The sequence below is a fragment of the Lagopus leucura genome, unplaced genomic scaffold (assembly GCF_019238085.1).
Source record: "Lagopus leucura isolate 7727_CA_CO unplaced genomic scaffold, USGS_WTPT01 Super-Scaffold_73, whole genome shotgun sequence".
NCBI classification, from domain to species: Eukaryota; Metazoa; Chordata; class Aves; order Galliformes; family Phasianidae; genus Lagopus; species Lagopus leucura.
Genome location: NW_024962252.1, coordinates 76,076,998 through 76,100,004, shown reverse-complemented (window position 1 = coordinate 76,100,004; position 23,007 = coordinate 76,076,998). Strand labels below are relative to the sequence as shown.

The 23,007-nt window shown below is 35.9% G+C and overlaps 1 protein-coding gene across 2 annotated transcripts in view; it reads right to left on the bottom strand.

Moving 5' to 3' along the window:
* The window catches only part of BABAM2 (BRISC and BRCA1 A complex member 2), a 158,935-nt gene that overhangs the window by 120,815 nt on the left and 15,113 nt on the right, over positions 1-23,007 (bottom strand). For both annotated transcript variants that reach the window (XM_042889467.1, XM_042889457.1), the window contains 2 exons: positions 19,640-19,716; positions 9,131-9,225 (listed from right to left, as the gene is read on the bottom strand). In XM_042889467.1, coding sequence (XP_042745401.1) covers positions 9,131-9,225; positions 19,640-19,716 — 172 coding nt within the window. The remainder of the gene's footprint in view (positions 1-9,130; positions 9,226-19,639; positions 19,717-23,007) is intronic.

Genomic DNA, 23,007 nt, shown 5'->3' with positions numbered 1-23,007 from the left:
CAGCTTCTTAGAAGCCAGCACTTAAACATCCTACAGTCTGCAGCTTCAAATCAGTCACTGTAAACCTACACACCATCTTCTTGTCATCTTATTTTCACACGTTCTTCTTATCCTCCTTCCACAAATCACCACTGGTACAACTTTCTGGAGTAACATGTCTGAAATGATCACTTTTGGGCATAAGTAAACATCAAAGACTTAACATTTCACGAAAAGAATTCAACTCGGGAGCACTTCTGTCATGGTAAGTACTATCAAAGAAATTACAGACCATTTATGTTCTAGCTTCTGCGTACAACCACACTTTTTGCATTATGCAAAACTTGGGATAGCCAGTATTTTCTTTTAAGCGAGATGCTATAAAAACTGGATGCACAAACTATGCTAGTCTATAAATGCTTAGCCAGAATTTCAAATCCCCAAAGGCCTTGAATTAGCATGAAAATACAGACCAAGTGAACAACGTGACTAGAACATTAAGAATTAATTTTGATTTTGCAAAAGCATCCTACATTTTGTATACCAAAATTTTTTTCTATCATTTCTCCCATTGGTTAGACAGCGTGATTGTGGATTAGAAATTACACACCCAATTCAATTCCAAAATAAAACCCAGTAAACGGGACACACGGAACACTCTTCCGCATCCACTGAGAATAAATCCACCACTTGCTCTCAGGCATCATTCACCAGGAACAGGAGAGCACAGAAGTTCTAAAGGTTGCCACATATTATTCCTACAACTTGCTGTGGGAGCAACTGAGATAGCTGATCTATGTATTTTAAGGTTGCTCTGGAGATGTAGGAATTGCAACTCTGAGCCCAGAAGAGCATTCTTAGTTGTGTACTCTTCCTGAAAAAGCCTGGCGGCTACTCCCACAGATCATCAGATGCTCAAAAGTTACTACTTCCTACCATCACAGGAGAGAGAGAACAAAATTAGCTAATTACTCTTCTAAAGATTAGGCATGTAAGATGTTTCTTGTCCTACTTTGCTAGTAGATTAGAATAGAATCTGCCCCTTTTCAGATCTCCCACCATGTACCCCTACTTGTTCTGAGAAGTAATTTCTTAGTTCCCTCAACACACAGATCCTGGGATAGGAAATCCAATGCACTAATCATTAGCTAAACCAAGTCAGCACACAGCCTTTTTTCACCTTGGGAATCTGTTACCAGAAGAGAGCATGTCTAACCAGCACAGCAAATAGAAGAACAAGAAAAAATGAATTTAAAAAAAACACGTGCATTCATATCTTTTACCTACAGACCTGCTTGTCATGTATGGATGGCAGCATGAATAGGCCCAAACTTCTCAGATTCCCAGTGTACTAGAGAACAGATCACTGGCTCAGTATTTAATGCTTTACCTCAAGAGTCCCTATTTAACAGCTGGTTTTTCATTCTTATCAGTCCTTGGGCTTTTTCCTTCCTGTCAAAACCAGTAATTTTAGCTACAGCAGGGAGGTAGAAACTTCACTGATTATATTTTTGGCCGGGTCCACTGATATCCCTTAAGCTTTTACTTTTGGGTGGCATACAGAAAAGTTTCCTTCTAACCATTTTCCTCCCTCTGAAAATCCCATAAATCAAAATCGATCCATCATATTGTGGGTTTCAGTGGCTAAGCCAGCTCGCAGTATTTGAATTTTACTTCCACATTTGCACTACAAGAGAACATGTATGATCTTGAAAATGCAATCCCTCAGAAAAACACCAAGTATCACTTCTTTTCCTACTACACTGGACAAATTAAAGCAAATCAGTAATATCTTCTCAAAAAGCAGTATAAGAAAAATGCTCAGTTCCTTTATGCAAGTGAAAGCTACACCTCCAGAAAGACAGATAAATGGAAAAAAAAAAAATCATGTAAAATCATAAGAACTATAATACCACAAACAATATGTTAACCACATTGGAAATATACTTCTGTATTTATTTATTTATTTTTAAGATAATTGAAGTATATGTGTATGCTGAGGATCTGAGATGGAAGATAGGGAAGAAACACAGGTACACAAGCATGTGCACAGTGAGTAAAGCAGAGAGATTTTGAAACAAACGTATGCAGAAACTTAGACCAGCAAAAAGCTGACAAAACTTAGCCTGAGCCCTCCTCTGTGTGGGAAAATTAATAGAGGTCTCGTCTGTATGCAAGGACATTCCTTTGCCTCAGCAATATCTTCTGAAGGAAAGAATCTGCAGGCTCCCAAGCTTAAACTATTCCCATTGATTTAAAACAAACAAACACACACACAAAAAAGAAAAAAACAAATCACCAACAATTGTAAGTTTTAACCGAACTCACGGCCTAGAACTTAATCAAATCTAAAACAGCATTATCAGACAGAATGTTTATTTATCAATGACTTTCTATAATCAGAGATAATTTAAAAGTTTGTTCTGCTTGCATATTTCTAAGCACTGGCTGACTGCCTCTCCAGAAAAATCTGTTTTCATGGCTCAACAACTTGAATTCAACAGGCGTATCACATTGAATTTAGATGTGTTCTCAATTCAGGAAGATTGTGCTAGATTTGATTTTTTTTTTTTCTTTTGAAAAAAAGAAAACCTTGTAAGTGTGTTTCTAGAAAGCTAACAAGCTGTTGCCTTCAAGCCAAGACATTTCTTATATTCTGGAGTCCTTGTGAGGAAATGGAGTATACTGTGCCAGTAACATTACACACCAGGGCCAGAATCCTTTAATTTTTGCCAGCTTCTCTAATAACGACTTTTTTTCCTTCCAAATTTACTGACATTGTTCAAGTCAAGTATGTTTACACTTCAATTACATGAAATAACAAAAAAAAAGATGTAATGACATTGATTTTATCAGTTTCACGGTTGTTATTAAAAAATTACCATATCAGAATTATTATTCCACTTTCAAACATTCAAATAAAAGACATTCTGCTTTCATACATCCAGCTTTGGACACCAGCTCTGTACTGTTGTTTTAAACAAACAATGACCTGAAAATCACTGAAATAAACTAGGATTTATTGTAATGCTCTTACCATTAGCAAGATCTTTATTTCCTGTAAAGCAGATATATTATATTTATGTAACTACGTGAGCATGCTTAGCCATATTGCCCCATGTCACAAATGAGACTATCTTAACTAAAATGAATTTAAAAAAAAAAATCCAGAGACAAAAGAGGCCAATATTCTGAGTTCAAGTCTAAGCCAAATCTACATATCTTTAAATAAATACAAGCATTTATTTAAATATATTATTTATTTAAATTAAAATTTAAATGTTTTATTGTTCTGGTCCAACCTTCCTCCTCATGTAACTGAACAGTTGTGGAAAAGATGGTCAAACTTATATGATAGAAGAAAATCACTATTCTTTCTGAAAAACAGTATGACTAGAAAGCCATTAGGTGTTTCTCCCTGTTTTGCTGATGGAGAACAATTATATTTCTCACCATACGTATAAAAGCTAACTTGGCAGAAAAACATTTTCTCCCGCTTTGCCATCCCTCAGTCAAACGAGCCATGCACAGTCCTAGTATTCTCTTAAACTAGTATTTCCCAGACAGAAAAGCACTATTTTTTTAAGAGCTAATATTTTAGATTTTCCTCATTCTAGGGACAAGTGGCATTATCAAGCAAAGAAGAATGTGCCAAAAAAAAAAAAAAAAAAAAAAAAAAAAAAGGAAATGTTTCCTTACCTTACCAAGTCCTTCAGTGAGAAGTAATGGAATTAATTTTGCAAGAGTATATTGGCAAGTTTTAAGAAAGAGAGGAAAAACTACCTGACTTATCAGATATTTTCCTTCCAAAAATTAAATACATAGGATCCAAACGTATGAATTTGTTCAGTCTATGGATTGACTAGGAGGAAAAAAAACCAAAAAACAGCTAAGATGTTACAAATAACTCAAGCAGAACTTCTGGAAATAGCATATTCTCTTCTGCTTATGCTTTTGGACTGAATTTTCACAAGCTGTGCAAAGAAATACTGAAATTTCAGAAAAAGTAAGGTAAATAGATACAGTGATTTTACACAAGTAGAAAATGACAGAGAATTATACAAGGTTACTAAGTCCTCGCAGCACCATAAATATTTACAGTTTATTTTAAAATACAGAACATACAATCCTGCATTCTGCTACACTTAAATTCTCTACAATCAAATTCAAAACAAGCTAATTTAAGGCTTTTAGTGCAAGAGTGGTAGGTTAGTGATCCAAGAATGGAATCCTCTGCTAACATCCCAAATACAAGCAACAAAAGAGGTGGTAATACTGGAAAAGTTCAAACTTACTGACACATCTCCCTGACAAATCCAATAACCTCCCAGACCTAATTGTACAGCCATATCCTGAAACTACCAGTGCTCATTTGCCCTTACAGAGGGCACTTACAATATTAAACATGTAATAACCATCTGCTCCTCTGCCAACAACACAACAGCCAGGCTTTTTAGAACAAAGTAGTTTAGATGGCATGAGCTAATACAAGCATTGGGTTTTTTTAACAGCTGTGAGCATAGGGACAACTGATGCTGTTAAACATCTGCCTTATGCACCTGATGGTGGATGAAGAACAATTAAAGAAAGGGGGGATATTTAAAGGAACTATTTAACTACCTATTACATGCTCTCTCAAGAAGATGACAGTAACAATGATTAAGATTTTGAACACAGTCACAGAAGCAATACAGCCTTTATGACATTTGTCATACAGTCATACGATAAATACTACAGTGGCTAATAATCCAAATACAAGTGCTTAAAATAAAAATTGCTCTATAGAAGACACATCACTTAACATTTAATATGATCTAGCAGCGAAATTAGCTGCATGAATGAAATCTGTACCTAGTATTAGCAATTTGACAAGGGCAAACTATTTCTAGCTCTTTGTTCTGGGATCAGAACAGCAGTGGTCCATTCTCTGCATTACTGTGATGGCAACACTCTCCCACGTGAATGCAACATACGTATTCCCACATATAGTAGACTGCAAGGACGCACTGAGCACTTGCTGGGCTTCAGGAAATACTCGTGTCCTCTTGCCTCCATCACCAGCACAGCTAAGGAAGTCTTTTCAATAGCACTGAGTGGGCAGAATCTTTCCGGGGTGATTGGCTGAAGTAGGATGCTAAAAAAAAAAAAAAAACCAAAAAAACTACAAGCCCTTAAACTAACCACTAGCTTGCACACACTGCTATTGTATCCTCTTTGCCAAACAGAATATACTTTAAAATTATTGGAAAAACGGGGTTAACATTTTGCATACGCACTTCAGTTATTAACTGGCTCACATTAACAATCAACTAGGCTAACATAACAAACAATTCTTGTTACTCAAACTGGCGTCATTGTAATGAGCTCCAAATTAATCTCATCCGTACACAATCACTAATCTTGTTTTGTGCCAACTGAATTTTTAATCAGAACAGAGTGAATCATAGGTTGTTTTTAAAATACATTTTTAATACTTGTCATCCAAAATGAATAAACACTAGAGCAGGGAAGAACTTTTCTATTTACATTCTGAGAAGCTGATTTTATTTATGCATACTATACACACAAGTATCAAGCACATGCTATAGCTGAGGATATTTTTAATAAAAAGGAAAAATAAATGTTTATTTCTAATAATGCCTAGACTGTGCATAGCATCATCAACCTAAACAATTTAGCTCTTATTATAATTGAAACAGTATGACAAACCAAAATCAAAGGAATAGTAATCCCTTGACTATAATACCAATCTCTGCATCATTCTAGGAACCCAGAATATACACAAATTATAGCCTACAACCATAGGATAACTTCTGAGACTCAGCCTGAGTTTCAAAATGAAGTGATTTTAATATTTCTGTGAAATACAGAAAGAAAACAGTTTCAAAAGGCACGTTGACTTGATTTTAATACCAATTTAACAAAGGAACTGATTAGATCTGTATATAACAAGTACTCAATATATCATTTCATTGCTAAAATACAAGCCCAACTATTTAGTTATTTCCTGAAGAAAAAAAAAAGAAAAAAAGACATCTTCACATACAGCATCTACCTTTTAAAATGCAGGACTTCTTGAATCTCGTTAGCTGTCTGACTAACAGCTGCTTAACTGAACACCTGTTACAGCATATAGATGAAAATGTAACTTGAAGGTCTGCCTACGGCTATGGAAACTGCAGGAGAGACTGATGTGATTCAGGTTTCATTAGGGAAGCCTCCTGACAACCTCTAACATAGCCACATAAGCTTGAGGAATCTAGAGTACCTGGTTCTTGTTTCAAGTTGAATATAAAGCCTGACTCAAGCCATGGAACATGTGATGACTTCTGCTTGACAAACAAGACATTCAGGCAGATGAGAGCACTGCAGGAAGGCACAACGTCAGAATTCCCACATATTCCACTGCATGCACTCTTTACTTACAGACTGTAGACTTATCCCTCATTTAATACTATCTACATGCCTTTGTGAATTGTAGATTCTGTTTTGATATCCAGGAACAGTTGCATCAAAAGGATTTGTAGGTTGCTTAAGATTCAGATATTGAATTATGATCAACATGCTAATCTGTTTTTGCTTAACATGTTAACATACCTTTCCACTAACTACAAAAAATTCCCCTAATACATTAGAATCCAATTAAAATCATCTTCATTAAATAGGTCTGAGACGTGTGGAGAAAAGGGAGTTATTAAAATGCCTAGCATAATAAACAAGTTACTGTTAATGTAACATTCTGGAGAAAACAAGTCTGCAAACTATGTTGAACATTAAAAGGCAAATACCAAAGCAAAGGTACACCATAGCTGCAAAGTGGGGACAACTTGCTCTGATAGCATCAGGAGGGACTGGAGGAGAATGACCAAGTATCTTATCAAAAAAAGATTACATTAACATAGTGAATGTTACAGCAAGGCATAATGACCACAGAAAAACTGTTGGGCTGCCAATTTATTTTTCTTTTCTTTTTAATTTTAAAATAGGCTAATTAATATCTTATGCATCAAGGAGCAAATGGCTCTTCAAGCTGTTTTGGAATGCAGGGAGTGGGAAGTATGTTCCATGTTTAGGCAGAAGAAAAGCAATGCACCCAAATGATGCACCATTAACCAACCGTGTAAGAAAGAAAGAAAACGAAGGATGTTTTTATTCTTATGGGCTTCTCAGTGGATGAGTATTACAAGCAACTTCTCTTCACATGAGAAATAAGACACCACATCACACTTGGCAAACTTTTCCCTCCAAACGATACTTCTGTTAGGTGTCCCAAATTCTCTTTGAGCATTTAACATCTGATTTGTTCTTTGTTGTTCATTTCAGTTTTTCCAGCACATTAAAAAAATGCTCCTCCTCCACTAACAACAACTGCAGAAACTGCTGTTACTATGAATACTTCTCAAGACACTATAGTACTGTGAAACAGTAAAACAGAAAAAGGGAAAAATAAGAGAACTAGTAAATTAAAGATTGTGAAAACAATTCTAGAATTGGCATACGAAGTAAAAGCTTTCCTAAAAGAAGCCTAACAGAATAGCTATTCAACAGTGTCACGGTTCCTTCCCAAAAGAGTTTGCAAGTTTCACAGGGAAATGACCAGGTGAAGCAAAGAAATAAGACATTCACCTTACAAAATTTCAGCTAGGTATGCTAAAAACAATTATTAATGCTAATTCTTTTAAGATTATATAATTTCCCAGCATAATTTAACGTTCAATGAATAAAGACAAAAACAAAAAATGCAACTGTTATGTCACACTTAAAGGACAATGTTCAGCTGTGCAACCACTACAGTGGGGCTGCTCCACCCGGATACCTGTCCCCCAGCACTGAACAGTACAGGAGAGCCTCAGGAAACTTGCTTTGGGGAGCTCCCATACCTGATACAACTGCCTTGCTGTGCTGGAGGTAAGCACAAGAGAGGTACAGCAGAGTACTATTCAAAAAGCCTCTACGCTGGCATGGCTCTACACTAGGAGGAGAAAGGTGCTTCCCAGGTGTATGTCTGCATCATATGATGCCATGTATCCCACATATACAGCCCGCTTTTTCCAACTGTTGAACAAAAATCACACATACCAAATATATTTGAAGTTCCAACTGTCGCTTTTTTTGGGTCAAATTTCCAGTAAAAGATGAAAATTAAGAAAAAAAGAGAAATGAGATGATAACCTGCTGCGTGGGTCACTGAACAGGAATTACAGTGGAGCTCCACAGCAGAGGCATACTTTTCTGATGGAACCACTAACTTTCCATCATAACAAGAGATATTGGACATTTACAGGAAAAAAATATACCCAAACCCTATTGACAAAGAACATCGCTGAGCCAAAACACAGGGCTGCAGGACTGTAAAGGCAGCAGAGTAAGGATGAAACATACCTCAGGAACCAAAAATACCCTAACATCCCTTTAATAACTACTACTAACCTCTGAGCAGAAGTATTTTATATGCATAATCAATGCTGGCTCCTTCAAATAAGGCTTTACCAGTTTAGGCTATTTTTGAATATTGAACAGTACCATTTGGTTTCATATCGTGATGCTTTTTCTTCTGTAGTAACAAGACTATAGAAATACTTTCTAATTGAGTTGATTTTTGACCCAAGTGGGGTCAAAATGGTAGCCATACCTATTCTGTGTGTGAAGATAAGCTCTTTCCTTGATACTGTGGTTGCAACAATATTAACCTGGTTTTACCTTACTTGAGGGGGGAAAAAAAAAGTAATAATTGACAACACTATACGTTATGCTACTTTTTCTGCAAGTAAATGCTTTTAAAAGATACAATTGATGTTCAATCCTTCTTGCTGAAAGAGATCTTTTAAGATGGTCAGATATTAAATATGTATCTTTTTAAAGTAACCTTGAATAGTTATGCAAATAACTACAAATAACTATTCCAAATTATTGCCAATAGCTACTCAACTATTCATCTTGTCTTGACTAAAATATTTAAAAAAATAAAATCACATTTATGGACTCAACTTTAAATCACATTAGAAGACAACTTCTTTATACTCTTTTGACAATGAGATAAAAAGGTTTTTTTCCTTTATTCTGCATTGTTAGCAAATTCTCGTTGCTGAAGCTATTCTAAAAAAGCCAAATTTATTTGTATGGTATGAGGGTCTCATACAAAAGTACTTACATGCAAGGCAGAAGGATCTGGCAAAAATTCAGCATCCTCTCCAAAGATAAAATCTGGTGGCAGGTCAGGATAGTGAGCATTGAATATTATATCCCCTGAAAAGCAGAAAATGAAAACATGGTTTACATCTTTACGTATGTGCTTAAAAATAAGATATTGTACATAGGATACACATTACATAAAATTTGATAGCTATACTGAATATTTTACGTACTGATCTTCGTGATTTTAACAAAAATTTACATGACAAGCATCAGATGCTTTGGGGAATTAAATCAAATTCCTGAAGCATTGCTTCTTCCTTCTCTGCAAGCAGTGAAACATGCAATATATTATTGCTTCATATCTCAAACTGTAATTCAAAGACTACTGAGGTAGCCTAAAAACACAACGTTATAAAAGATTTTTTAGAAGTACCACATTTAGATTGCTGTGCTTTGCACGTTAAGCAAAGCTTAGATGCAAACTATCAAGATTATTATTTTGAAAATACTGGAGCCTTTAAAGCATAGTAGCTCCTATTCCTTCTTTTCCTCTCCATCCCAACTCTTTGGAAGAAGAATAAGCAGGCCAATAGAGATCACTAACATTATCAAAATTCTTGCCAAGAAAAATGTATTATCCATTCTGTGATTCTGTGATTTAAACTGAGAGACTAAAATTAACTAAAAATCTAAATCATCACAGCTTGCCACTGAGTTCCCATCTTGCTGGTGTCACAAAATATACAACTAATTACTGACATTATAATTGAAAAAGAAAGTAGGTTGTATTATTTCATTAGTAAGCATGCTTCAGAGTTCCAATAGGTCAAGAGGAAGTGAAGTCATCTGCATGTGAGCTTATGAAAAATCTGACAATCCAAGAAAAGCTGTATCTAGCTTTACTTCTCTACCTCTGAATCACTCTTTCCTGTTGAAGACGACATGAAACAAAACCACCAAGCGACTGCATAAAGAAGATTCACGAGGTATCACAGTGAGCAGGCACTAAAAGAAAGTCAATACCCACTACGTGGTAACTTCTTCAAAACCTACACAGCAAGGTAAAAACAGCGTGGTACGTCTTACAAACAGTTCTGTCCATAGAAAGTTAAGCCATTGTTTTGTTATTTTTTTTCCAACAATTAGGAATACAGAACTAGAGAAAAGCATTAGATTAACGAGGCTTACAGACATATTGCCTGATAAGCAATATTACCACCTCAAGACACTCAATATGACAGCTTTAACTGCTAATATTCTTGTAAATATATCTTGGCTCTAGCTGGAAGCAAGGTTAATCTATGCTGGAAGTATAGAGGCTAATCTGCAGAGTGAGAGCTCATGATCAAGAAGCCAGTGGCCAATCCTGTCTAGGTATGCTTCACAGCATCACTCCAAAATATGAACTTGCTGATCATGTGATCCAGTATAGTGTGGTGTGTGTTTCTCCTGTATACACTCCCACATTCACAAACATCAGAATCACATATAAGTACAAGGTGCAGGAAAGAGTAGAGGTTCCCCAGTTAATATACCAAATACAATTAACATAAAAGTATTATTTCATTTTAAGAAAGAACAAAATACGCACTAATCCTAGAGGAAACAACATAAAATAGTAACTGGAAATGTGTATGAAGAGAAAATAATTACTAGACTGCCTAAATTGTAAGACAACAATATATAATTCTGAAAAATTACTGACTAGACTGGATTTTCGTACACCACCTTAAGTCAACCCTTCATATTCACCGTAATGGAAAAAAAAAAAACAAAACAAACCTGCATAGCTCCTTACAATCAATCTCCACATACAGAACGGACAATACTTGAAGCCATATTTTGAAGGAGACAGAATCTTAACACCTCTCAATCTTCACAAATTAAGAGCTGTAGTGCAAATAACTCAGAACTCACCATAAAGAAAAAAGTTGTAGTTTTACTTATCCTAGTGCTACTCTGAAGGAAAGGAGTGTATCTCTGTTTTTGTCTTGACATACTTTTGTGATGCTAAGTAACTCATTTAACACATTCTTTCCATGTTGACTTGCTAGTTGTTTGGTTTTTCATTCTCTAAATGTGTTATTTTAAACTGAGTACACAAAGCTACAATTCATCTTGCCAAGAGCTGCACTCCAACTATCTAAATATTACAAAAAGCTTAAGATAAAAAATAACCAAATTAACTTATTATATATATTAACTTTATTTTATATTAATTTTTATATAACGTCTCCATATTTGATTAGAGAAAAATTTTTAAAGAACTTTATATTGTGATTGGTCTGAAAAGCGAGATTGAATATAAGCTGCAATCACAATGGCCAACTCAACAGCAAATCTGATGTTACTTTACATAAATGTTAACACTATTCTGTGTAGTGAGTTCACAAAATGTGAAGCGAATCAAAATATTGAACCCTATCTCCCAGTCGGCTTAATAAAAACATTCACTTCTAAGCAACTACTTCCAAGCCAATAAAGTCATTTGCAAAATTATTGCACTCGGTTTGAGAATGGCTACCACTACAGTTTTGAAAATAAGAACACCAGAAACCAATATACCCCTGCATCGTCCCCCCACCTCACCTAATTAAATAAATACCCCTTCCTTACATCCCCAACTTCTGTATGTACTTCCTCATAAGTTTCAATTCTATTTGCCATTAATAGACAAAACGTGTCCATGACCACTCCAGTTTAAGAACAGTGTAGGCAAAACCTTCATACTCAGACAAGTTATCATATTTTTATAGATACATTGGGCAAAAGATAACTATAATAAAATTATATTTCCAATTAAATAGTGCTACAGAACTTAACACTAATTCAATATAGTTAAAGCCATGAAGCCAAAGATAAATTACAATAAAAAGGGTGCTTTATATATCCTTTCGCTTCTCACTATCAAAAAATACCACTTCTTCATTTTTTTTTTCTCCCTAGGCAAGAAGCATTCAATTTTGAAATACTTGACAGGATTTCAAAGGAAAAGCTAATATGCTCCTAACAGATGAAAAGATGGAAGTATTAATACTTAAATCTATCATTTCTTTTCTTGTACATACACACATACTGTTCTTCTTCTCTTATCTATTCAGCCAAAACGCATAGTAAGTCTAAAAAAGGGGTTAGAAACTAAGAGATGTTTTAGGTGCTTATATAGTTGCTCTCCACTGGCCTTATGTACAGTTTTCTTCTGACAACTTCATCCCTTGTGATCTTTTTTTCTAACTGTACTATAAATTTAGTAGTACTGAAAGATGTTATACAGAGTGCCACAGCATTAACATCCCTATTCACCTCAAGACAACAAAAGTAGGAACAACCTACCAGTTACTGACCCAAAACCTCATAAGCTTTACTATTGAAATGTTATCTACATCCTTCAGAAATTCTTGGGTTTTGAAAAATCTGAGCACGAAACATGTAAAACAAGTGTGTGTTCACTGCAGCCTGGAATAAGACTGATCTGAATGTAATCCATACCCTCAATCCATTTGGCTTTCAACAACAACAACAAAAAAATGCAATCAACAACAACAAAAAAAACCAAACGCAATGCAAGTTCAACTTCACCGCGGAATGCATTCATATGGAATACAGAACAATGCTGAAACATGAGACCAAGCCTACATACAGTTTGGGGAAAATAAAGAAACTGTCTTTTATGAAACATCAAAAAGACAGCAAGAAAAATGTCATCATACATGTATACAGAATGCTAACCTAGCTCCTTCAGTGTCTACACAAATATCACACAGGAACACTGATCAGTCCCTTCTACAAGCAAATCCTTCCCTAAAGCAGACCCTTGGCAATTGTCTTTAGGTAGAAGAGGAACAGGTTATTTCATTGCCATCAGTGACCAAGACAGTGCAATCAGAAGTTTGAAAGGATTTAAATGAACAAAGGCAGACCTGCTGACTCATCACTGGATTCCACTCTAAATATTTTTTGCTCTTTAAGTCAAATATAGCAACACATCACCTCTAGAACCACTTACTGTTTGACAGAAAGAGAAATAGCTCCTGAAATGACAATTCAACTTCAGTAAACACAGAACTACTACTGCAAGAACATACAGGAGTAATTCTATTTCTGCTGTGGTGCTGACGCTGCCAAGCTATTCTACTGTCAAGTACAGCAAGATAATTTTACCTCAGCAGCTCCTCTTAAAATGATTTGTTGAAACAGTTCTGCCCAGAATGGGAACCCACCGAATGGTGTTTGGGAGTACTGTGGGACTCCTGCACACTTGACCCTGAAATATAATCCTATTACAGAAAACCAAGTTTAGCTTAAATTTCTTACAGGCTGTTCAGTGAAAAGTCAGAAATATTCCTGAAGCTTAGAGACAACATCTGACAGCAAGAAGCTGTGATGCTTTTAAAATTAATTTCTGAATTCACATGTGAATCAAGGTACAAAATGAAGAAAGACACAGGAATCAGTGTTAAAAACTCAGTAACATCTCTTCAAAGTATTTGATCGTATGAAAACAAACAAAAAAACTTGTTCCCCTGTATCTCTGACACTCTAGAAGAAAACTGTAGCTACTCCACACATGCTAAGTTGCTAAGGAGCGATCCAATAGCATGATTCAAGTGTTTAATGCCATCTGAGGTGCCTTAGGGCATTTAAGACATGGCAGATATGACAATATTTTTCAGAGAGATCAGTGCCCTTTGGGGCAGCAGCTGAAAAGGCCAAGCAAGATACCCTAGGGCAACTCAGGCAGCTTTAGAACACCTCTAGTTAGGCAACTCAATCACATCCTGCTTGTTCAATAAAGACACTGCAAGAAAAAAGATACAGGAAGGATTTACAGGATAGTTATTGGGTTCTTCAGGTGGTGGGAGTTGGCAGAGGGTTGTTGGTGTGTTTATTTCTTTAACTTCAGCTAACAAAAAAAAAAAGTATAGGCCAACATACAGAAAGGGAAACACTGCTGTGCCATAAAGACGTGAGCATGGGCAAATCTGTCAATATGACATAAAGGAACAGGATCCCAGGCTGAACAAGAAGACAGCAGAATAATCTTAGCTACTTGCATTTATGTAGCTGGGCAACCACTCTCCTCAAAACGCTGGTACAAGAAATGAAGAGGACAAAAAAGAACAACAAATAATACACAAAGAGATTAAATACTGGTAGAAATTAAAGACAATACTGGAGAAATTGTAAGAAACAGAGATACTGAGAAGCTGAAAAAAAGGAAAAGTGGAAATGAAGAACAAATACATTCAAACAAAAAGAACTGCAGAAATTATCAATAACTGGAACTCAATCAGGAGGAGAAAGGAGTAAAGTAGGAAGGCACTACACTAACACAAATATGAGGGACAAACCCAAGCCTTCAAAACCCCTGGAGGTGCACATTTATACATCTATACTTGTAAGGTCACTTTTCTTGATGAGAAACACGCTTCAAGGATTTCACTTGCAAAAAAAATGTTGTCAATTACCTGCTCGGTCGAAGTCCAATACATAAGGAAAAGTTTCAATAATAGTAAAGAAAAAGCCAGACCTGAAAGTGATTGCTTAAAAGGAGAAAATATTTAAAACTTTGTAGTCTAAGAGAAAATAAATATGAAAAGAAAAAAAAGATTACATTATCTATCCATGTTTCCTATTAGTAACATTAGCAGATTACCAAAAGAACAATATTCATTATTCCTGCCAAACATATTGCCAGTAAGAATCTTCGGGAGGTACTTCAGGGGAGGTACTTCAGATGACCCAACAAAAAGATACTTACTATGGAAATAATGATATCACCAAAGCATAATCTGAATTACAGGAACCAAAAAGTTTTTCCTGTAAGAGCTCCAGCTAAACCACAACCTGTGTAAAATGAGCTGATGCTGCACAGAAGACTGACAAACTGCAGCAACCTGGCTATGCAAATCATGAATCTTAAAATTAATTGTAAGATAACTTTTATGTTTGTTTGTTTGTTTTTACTGGCATGATAAACAGTACTTAGCAAATAAATTAGCAAAGCAGTTTTTAAAAGGGCAATGAGAAGGTTAGGTATTTCTCTCTGTTTTTTATTTCCTTTGCCTCCTATTACTTCTTTAAAGCAGAAAGCCACAGGAAGACTAGATAAACTTCCTGAAGTACTTCTATCTAAGGAAGAAAACCAGATAAAATTCTATACAGCATATTATGAGGGATACTTTGGACTAGTGAGTGAGGCAACAGAATGGTGACTTCGCAATCTAAGGCCCATAACTAAAATGAATAAGAATTGGAGAAACAGAAATCAGATGTGAAAAAAAAAGGAAAGAGAAAGAAAAGCTAAGCTTCAAATGACACAAAAGAAATACTCCTCAGGATGAAGGAAACCAAACAAAGTGGGGGCAGCAGAACCCAAAGCCGCGATCCACTCATATAAAAAGAGTGAAAATCAAATGAAAGATGAAAATACTATAGTTCAAGAGGCCACAGAGAGCAGTAGCATCACAAGGGCAACACATTGTTTAATCACCGTTAAATTCCAGATGACAGCACTCAAGGACAGAGAGAGAGAAGGAAGATCAGTGCCTGAAAAAGAAAATATGAAGCGCATAAGAAGACGGGGGTGGGGGAAAACAGAGGAAGCTTGAGTGCAAAATTAAAACCATGACCAAGAGATGCCAGGGTTCTTTGGAACAAAATCACAGTGACCAAGCGAGTCACTCTTAATGATGCATTTTAATTAAGAATAGTATTAGGTAAAGATTATTAGAGCTTGTAAGTTTGCTTGAGAATCTCTGCTATGACATCTGCCTTGATTTTTAACCACAGGAAGATCAATCCATCTGCAAGAATTACAAAACACTCCACCTCAAAATATGCAAATACTCCTCTTTATTCATCAGATACTACTGTACAGTTAGCAATAAAGGATATGCCTGCATACCATTCAGAGTGCATTTTGGAATACAGATTCAATTTCATATTAGATCTTGTACTCATTATAGAGCATCATGGATACTTTGCTTTCTTGGAAATAAAAATCCTATTAAGAACATTGAAAAAATTCAAATATAGAAGAAAAGCGGTGCTGCTGCCTTAAGTTCATTGAGTCTTGGATGACTTCATTAAAAAATTAATACGGCTGTTTTCAATTTTAATTGACAATCCAGCAAAAATAAGCTCAATTTTCCAACCACTCTGGCCACGAAAACAAAACTTACTGTGTCCCTTACAGAAGAAAATGAAGCAACAATGTTTCTCTGAAAGTATAATTTGAAAATTTCTGAAGTGTGATGGAAGTCTAATTTAACAACCTAATTTATCTCCATCACTGACATATTCTCTCCAGGATAAAACTGTCCCCGAACTCTTATTCCTGACTGGAGCTTAGTAACTGCGCAGTAAAACATTCCAGCAGTTCAGGATAAATGCAGAAGTAAGGTGAAAGTGACATCTGAAAAAAAATGATTTATTAGCTAACAGTTGCCCTATGCAAACTCAGCAGCCGAACTCGGTGATCCTCATGGGTCCATTCCAACTCAGGATATTCCAAGACTCTATGAATCTCAAGAAAATGTATTAAAATTACCAGCAAGCTATTCTTAAGTCACATGATGTTCAATGTTATCAAACTTTAAAATAAAAAAAAATAAAAGCAAAAAAAAAATATTTTACACTACAAGCATGAAAGAGCTACTGCATTGTCTGAATGTACATTTTCTGGTCTTTTAGAAACCAGGACTGTGACTATGCAATTATACTTCCCTAAAGTAGCCTACCAACAGTTTTCAGCACGTTGGAATTAATACTTGCGTATTTGTACAGTGGCAGCGGTTATGACTGATGATATGCAAAGAACTGATCTGTTGCAAAGAGGATGTAAGAGAAACCACAGAGGAACTACACACTTCAGTCTTTATTTGGCACCATATAATGAAGACCATACACTGTAGCTTCTGAATATTTTCAGTCAATCTTTTTATTCTAGCAGATTTCGCAACTTTCCTTTACAGAAATATTCTGCCCTTAAAAGATAACATATCTCACAACAGCCTACAACAGAGTATCTACAAATCTTTGGTAGCACACCATGACAATCTTCCTCTACCTTCACTACTGATCTAAACTCTGAATTGCTAAAACTTTCTTGAATTTGCTGGCATCACTATTTATTCCACATGCTATGGGACTGAACGACGCATTGCACTTTCAAACATGTAGTGCTGAAACAAGGAGAATGATTATCTCTTGAACTCACTAATTGTTAAAACCATTTTCTGCTTTCAGTTTGTCATGATGTTAAAATACGAAGCATGGTCTAATTGTGCTGCTTGGTTTCAGGGAAGGTGGAGAACTATAATGCAATAGCATTATTGTTTTCCTTAATTGTTTACATGTTTTCAGAATATAAGAACTGGGGGAACAAGTTGATTTGTAAATTCTGACACTTGATACATAGTCCATAATCATATTTTCATGTACCTGCATCATATTTCATGTAACTGCACTCCTTTACTATATTAGTATAGTGTGTACATCCATGTTTTTACATGTGTGCATTTTTATCTACTAATTTTCTATTATGAATCAAGATCAATTTTAGCCTGTTCTTAGTGCCAAGTAAAGAGCTAAGGCTGACAGAATATAACAGTAGGGCCCTGTACATGAGAAAGTTACTACAGTACTACAGAAAACATGAAAGCATTTTCTTTAGCAGTGTCAACCAATGAAGCTTTTTAGTATATCTTTACTGCAGTCCTGAAACAAGTCTCAAGTAGAATCTACTACACATTGTGATACACATCAAGATTCATTAGATTAAGTCTGCAATTCAACACCAATATTTTTTATTTGTGTAAGTATAGACAAAAATCCCACTTGGTAGAGTTGTATCTTCAAATAATATGGCTGTTATTTGGTGAAATAGTCCCCCTTTTTCATTTTAAAAAAACCTGCTAGGTAGGAATTAATATGCTGCTTTTAGGAAAAAAATTAGTACATCTCTAGATCCACGACTATACTTTAAGAATATAAGAAATACTCATGGTAGACTGACTTAGGAGCTTAGCCCAGCTCTCTCAAAAACACACACACAAATGTTCAGACCAGCTTTTGAGAAATACAACTTTGTGAGTGCCACATGGAAGTTTTAAAGTGCTTCTAAAAACAAAAAATTTAACCACATTGACTTCCATTCATAAAGAAGTAGGGCTTCCAGCACACTATGCAACAAGAAGAAAAATTACTAGAGAAGGAATTCAACAACATTCTTAATATTTAAAATGACTATAGCACACGTGTGCTAACAGTCTAAATGCATGTTACCAAAGGAATAAGTGTTTTAAATGTTTAACCTTTCTATTACCCCTCCAGATAGCACGTTTTCACAGAACTGAAGAGTACTTCAGGTTGGAATGTACCTCTGGAGACTGTCTTATCCAGTCTCCTCTGTTCAGAGATAGGTCCACTACAGTGGCTTTCTAAGGTCCAGTTGGGTTGTGAGTATTTCCAAGGATGGAGACACATATACAACACAAGCTCCCAGCTCAAGTTCTTCTGATAACCATGCTCACAAGTAGCTTTTTCCTAACATTCAGATAGAAATTCCTGTATTTCAATTTCTGACCATTTCCTCTGATACCTTCAGTGGCCACCACTGAGGAAATCAAGGTTCCCCCTTCCCTATTTCCTCTTCACCTCTTCTAATCAGGTACTTACCAACACTACACAGAATCATATTGACAGTATCCGCCCTGAACCTTCTCTTCTTGAGACTACACAGCTCCAGCTCTTTTGCCCTCTCCTTGCACAATGGATAGAAGAGTCCTTCAATCATCCTCACCATCTTTTGCTGGACCCACTCCAATTTGCACATATCTCTCCAGTACTAGTGAGACCAGAACTGGTCACAGTGCTTGTGGAGTGATTTCACTGGTGCTGCCCTAAATCTAAAGCTGTCAAGCTCTAAATTTTACTTTACTTGTATTTTGTTGTCTCTCTTATATTTTAGTTATTAGAGATGAAAAACAACACAATTTTATGACTTCTCTTATGCAGATAATCAGCAACTCAGGCATTCAGAAAACAATTCCCTACTTTCTAAAACAAAAATAACATCAACAACAAAGAAAATCAAACAAAAACACAATGAAAATTTAAACTAATACTTTGAACCAAAATACAGATGAATTGGAAAGTGGGCAAATGAGCCAGCATATGCAGATCCTCCAAGAGAATGACAGATATAAACAAAACACTAAATCAGAAAAGCCAAAGCATAAAGCACGTACAAATGAGACTAAAATCATGAGATTGTCTTGGTCATAATGTTTTATTAGAACCATGGCTTTCAGGATTCTTGTTTTCAAATCTGTCAGTCTATTACGGAAGGCTGTAAACTGATCTCAAAAATAGTTTTTTGTTTTTAAAGCTTCAGCTCCACAAAAACAAAAAACAGGTATTTTGAAATTTGTGAAATTAGAGACAGTTAAGAACTTAATGTGATAGAGAAAACACTGCTGAAAGAAAGGTCGAGATGCAATAACAATAGTTCTGAACTTACATTTGAGTGTTTCTCCAGCATAAGGAATATGCAGCTTAAACCGATCACAGCTAGGTCCAGGTGTCAAGGACGTACAGCTAAAAGTGAAGATAAGAGAAGAATGTTCTAAGCTGTTACAGATGGCAGCAAATGCTAACATCACTATTCCAATGGCTGACATAATAATGATTTTCTGAATACAATATTCATCCTTACAAACCGAGGAAAAAGAAAAAGGTGGGAAGGATACGGAAGACCCATTCTCTCCATAGCAGTAATTCCCAATGTCATGAGAAAATTTAGGATCTGTGCCAGCAACCGTCTTTCCATTCAAACACAAAATACATGTTAAGAAGTCCTGGTTTCAGGATGCTAATAGAATAGTAACCACTGATCAGTCAAAGCCATCAAATTCTCTTTATATATAATTTTCCAGGTGACAATTCTTTACATATGTCACGGTTATTTGTAAGTCTCTAGGTAAGCAGGTTTCAGAATCAGGTATCCTAGGCTATGACAGTAAAGCACATCAGTTCATGAATCTATCACCATTTTATATCTCCTGAGAACCTGGAACACTGCAATGGCCATTGGGTCTCACAGTGAGTGAGCATTTTATGAATATAAGAATGAAAAACTATTTACTGTCTAGGTGAGACACAACCAACCTTTTCGTCACTCGTAAGTCATGTATTAAAATCTTTGCATAACAAAGAACCAAAATACCTGTCTGCACCAGGAGAAACAGCATCATGAATCATTTCACAGGCAGGAATGGCAATGGTCCCTGGAGTTCTCACCACTGTAGGCCTACGGCCACAGGACAGGCCTCAGAAGCATGAATGTTGGAAGCTGTTAGCAGCCCATTGCTCTCCAGATTTAGGCATTATGATTGCCCAGCAATCTTCTTCACAGTCTAAGATCACTAAGAATTTTTCATAGCGCTAGCACAAAAGCTATGCATGTTGCAAGCCACATGAAGATCAAAGCTGAAGATTGGGTAACCGGACTAAGCAGTGAAAAGAAACATCATCAGTGATCCAATGCTGTAATACAAACCACTGACAATGTAAAGAAACGAAAGAAATGTTTACTGGGCCATAAACACAGTCAAAGCAAAAATAAGTGAGCAGGCCAGAAAGCACAACAGTTCTGATCTCACAATACAACATAACAACTCCTGCACCTGTGCTTACTGTGGCAATGGCCTAAGGGTGAACAGGGTATTCTCCCCTCTCACCGATACCATGCTTTAGAGAGTCAGGTCCACCAGACTCCATATGTGCAGTATTTTCTCTCTTTACCCTTCCAAATTCAGGAAAACATGTGCAGTGGCCTCAGATTGATTCTGTTCAAGGAGCTACATTTATAAGTTAATCAAATTTGTCCTCACATACACCTTCATCAAAGAGGCAGCCACGGAACTACAGATCAATCAACTTCACTTAAGTTTACATAAAAATATCAGGAAAAAAAAAATCAAAATTTGTGTGCACTCAGCATCTAACATGGTACAATTCACTGCCTACATTGATTTGGCAAAATACATGGTGCTATTTTAGCATCATCATAGAAAGTAGATAGCAGCCTTGGCAAAGCAACAGTTGTTCTGTCTTCACTTTAGAAAGGTTTTTGTAGCGTCATGTGAGAGCACTCTGCAAAACAATCTACAGAACGTAATTCAGATACAGCTACTATCAGATCTGTGCATAGCTGACTGGAAGGCATGTTTCATAAAAGATAGTGCACATCTTGCTTCACAAACGCAATGAGTGGATTTTCTTTTAGTAGAATATTATTTAGCCTCTCAGTGAAGAACTTGGTTGATGGAAAAGAGGTGGTTTTTATTAAACTTGCAAATGATGCCAATGTGAAATATAACAGTATGCTGAATAACAGCACCAGAGCTGAAAAATATTGCCTTCACATTTTATGCTACTGCTTCTTAAGTAGCAAGTAGGGCTTAGCAAGAACAGTACGCACCACTGCCCTCACTGGGAACAACATCAATGTCTGTCTGAGAACATGTAAGACTGGAGATGCAGCGCAATACAAATAAGAAAACATTGTTCTTTCAAAGATGCACTTTATTAGAATAGAAAAACAAGAGTGCTCACTGTTTAAGTATTTGAATGGCTGCGATGGATTTAACAGCTACAACGACAGGATTATTATTGACTTTCAAGTCATTCCTAAGGCTCACATCTCATAAGGTCAGTTCTAGGAAGCATTAAAAAAAAGCAACACAAAGGAAAAAACATAACTTGCAAGTTCTAAAATACATCTGCAACACCAGTTAATATTTAATGGAAGTTGCTGTCAAAGTACCACAGGTCACAGTTTCAGGCACATTTTTCAAAATGCCATCACAATAACACTGCCATTAGGTTTTCAACAGACACAAAAATTTCTGATCCTATAAATACCCTACAATCCTTTCTTTTAGCACAAAGGGCCATTTGGAAATACTTACAGAAAGTGCAATATTCTTTAACATTAAAATAAAAGCTTGATTTAATGGCAAATGTCCCTAAAAGCAATACTAAGTATTTTTCCTAGATTATCATATTCCAGCAGAGATGTTTTAAATTTTACTGGTCTGCAATTGATGGAAAATGACAGTATTCACAATCTTTTTTTTCGGTTGTTGTTTCCAAATTACACTCTTTGGCTAGGCTGCACAAGAGACTTCAGAAACTACAACAGGCCAAGCAATCAAGAAAAAATTGTAAATACCTCCATATGAAAAGAGGCAGCAACTTTTTAACAGAAACAGTAAAAGAACAAAACTCCCAAGGCAAATCAAAATTTTGGTACGACTAGCAGCCTATGTGTTATTTTTCTGTAGAAAGGCACAAATAACACCTAGGTTATGGGCATCTTCTCTTACTCGAATTTTCTTAAAACACAGAATCTCATGTGATTACCTGACCCAGAATTGTGGTATCCACTCTTTCTGAAATGCAAGATTTTATGTCTTTTGATCCTTTTATTTAGCATGGTCCACACACCAAAGTGAAGCTGAAGGAGAATGATGTGTGACAAGGTCTTTTAAAGATTACTTTTCTTGTCATCACAGTGAACTGACAGGTAGAATAATAATATCTAGTACTAAAAACTAATTTCAGAAGCTGACTTCATCTCACGATGAACAGATGTGCTACCTATTCATGGAAAACATTACACTCATTTGCATAACTTCATCTAAATACTCTGTTTTACAAAGGAAAGCTTTGAAGCACAGCAGTAATTAATGTTCTGATGCTCAGAGTTGTGATACAAATGTCTTCTTCACAGAGTACTTTAAAAACATGTAGAAAGGCACTTCTAATTGAGCTTAATATCAAGATTTTATCCTACACGAATACATTTGTAATGACTACTTACAA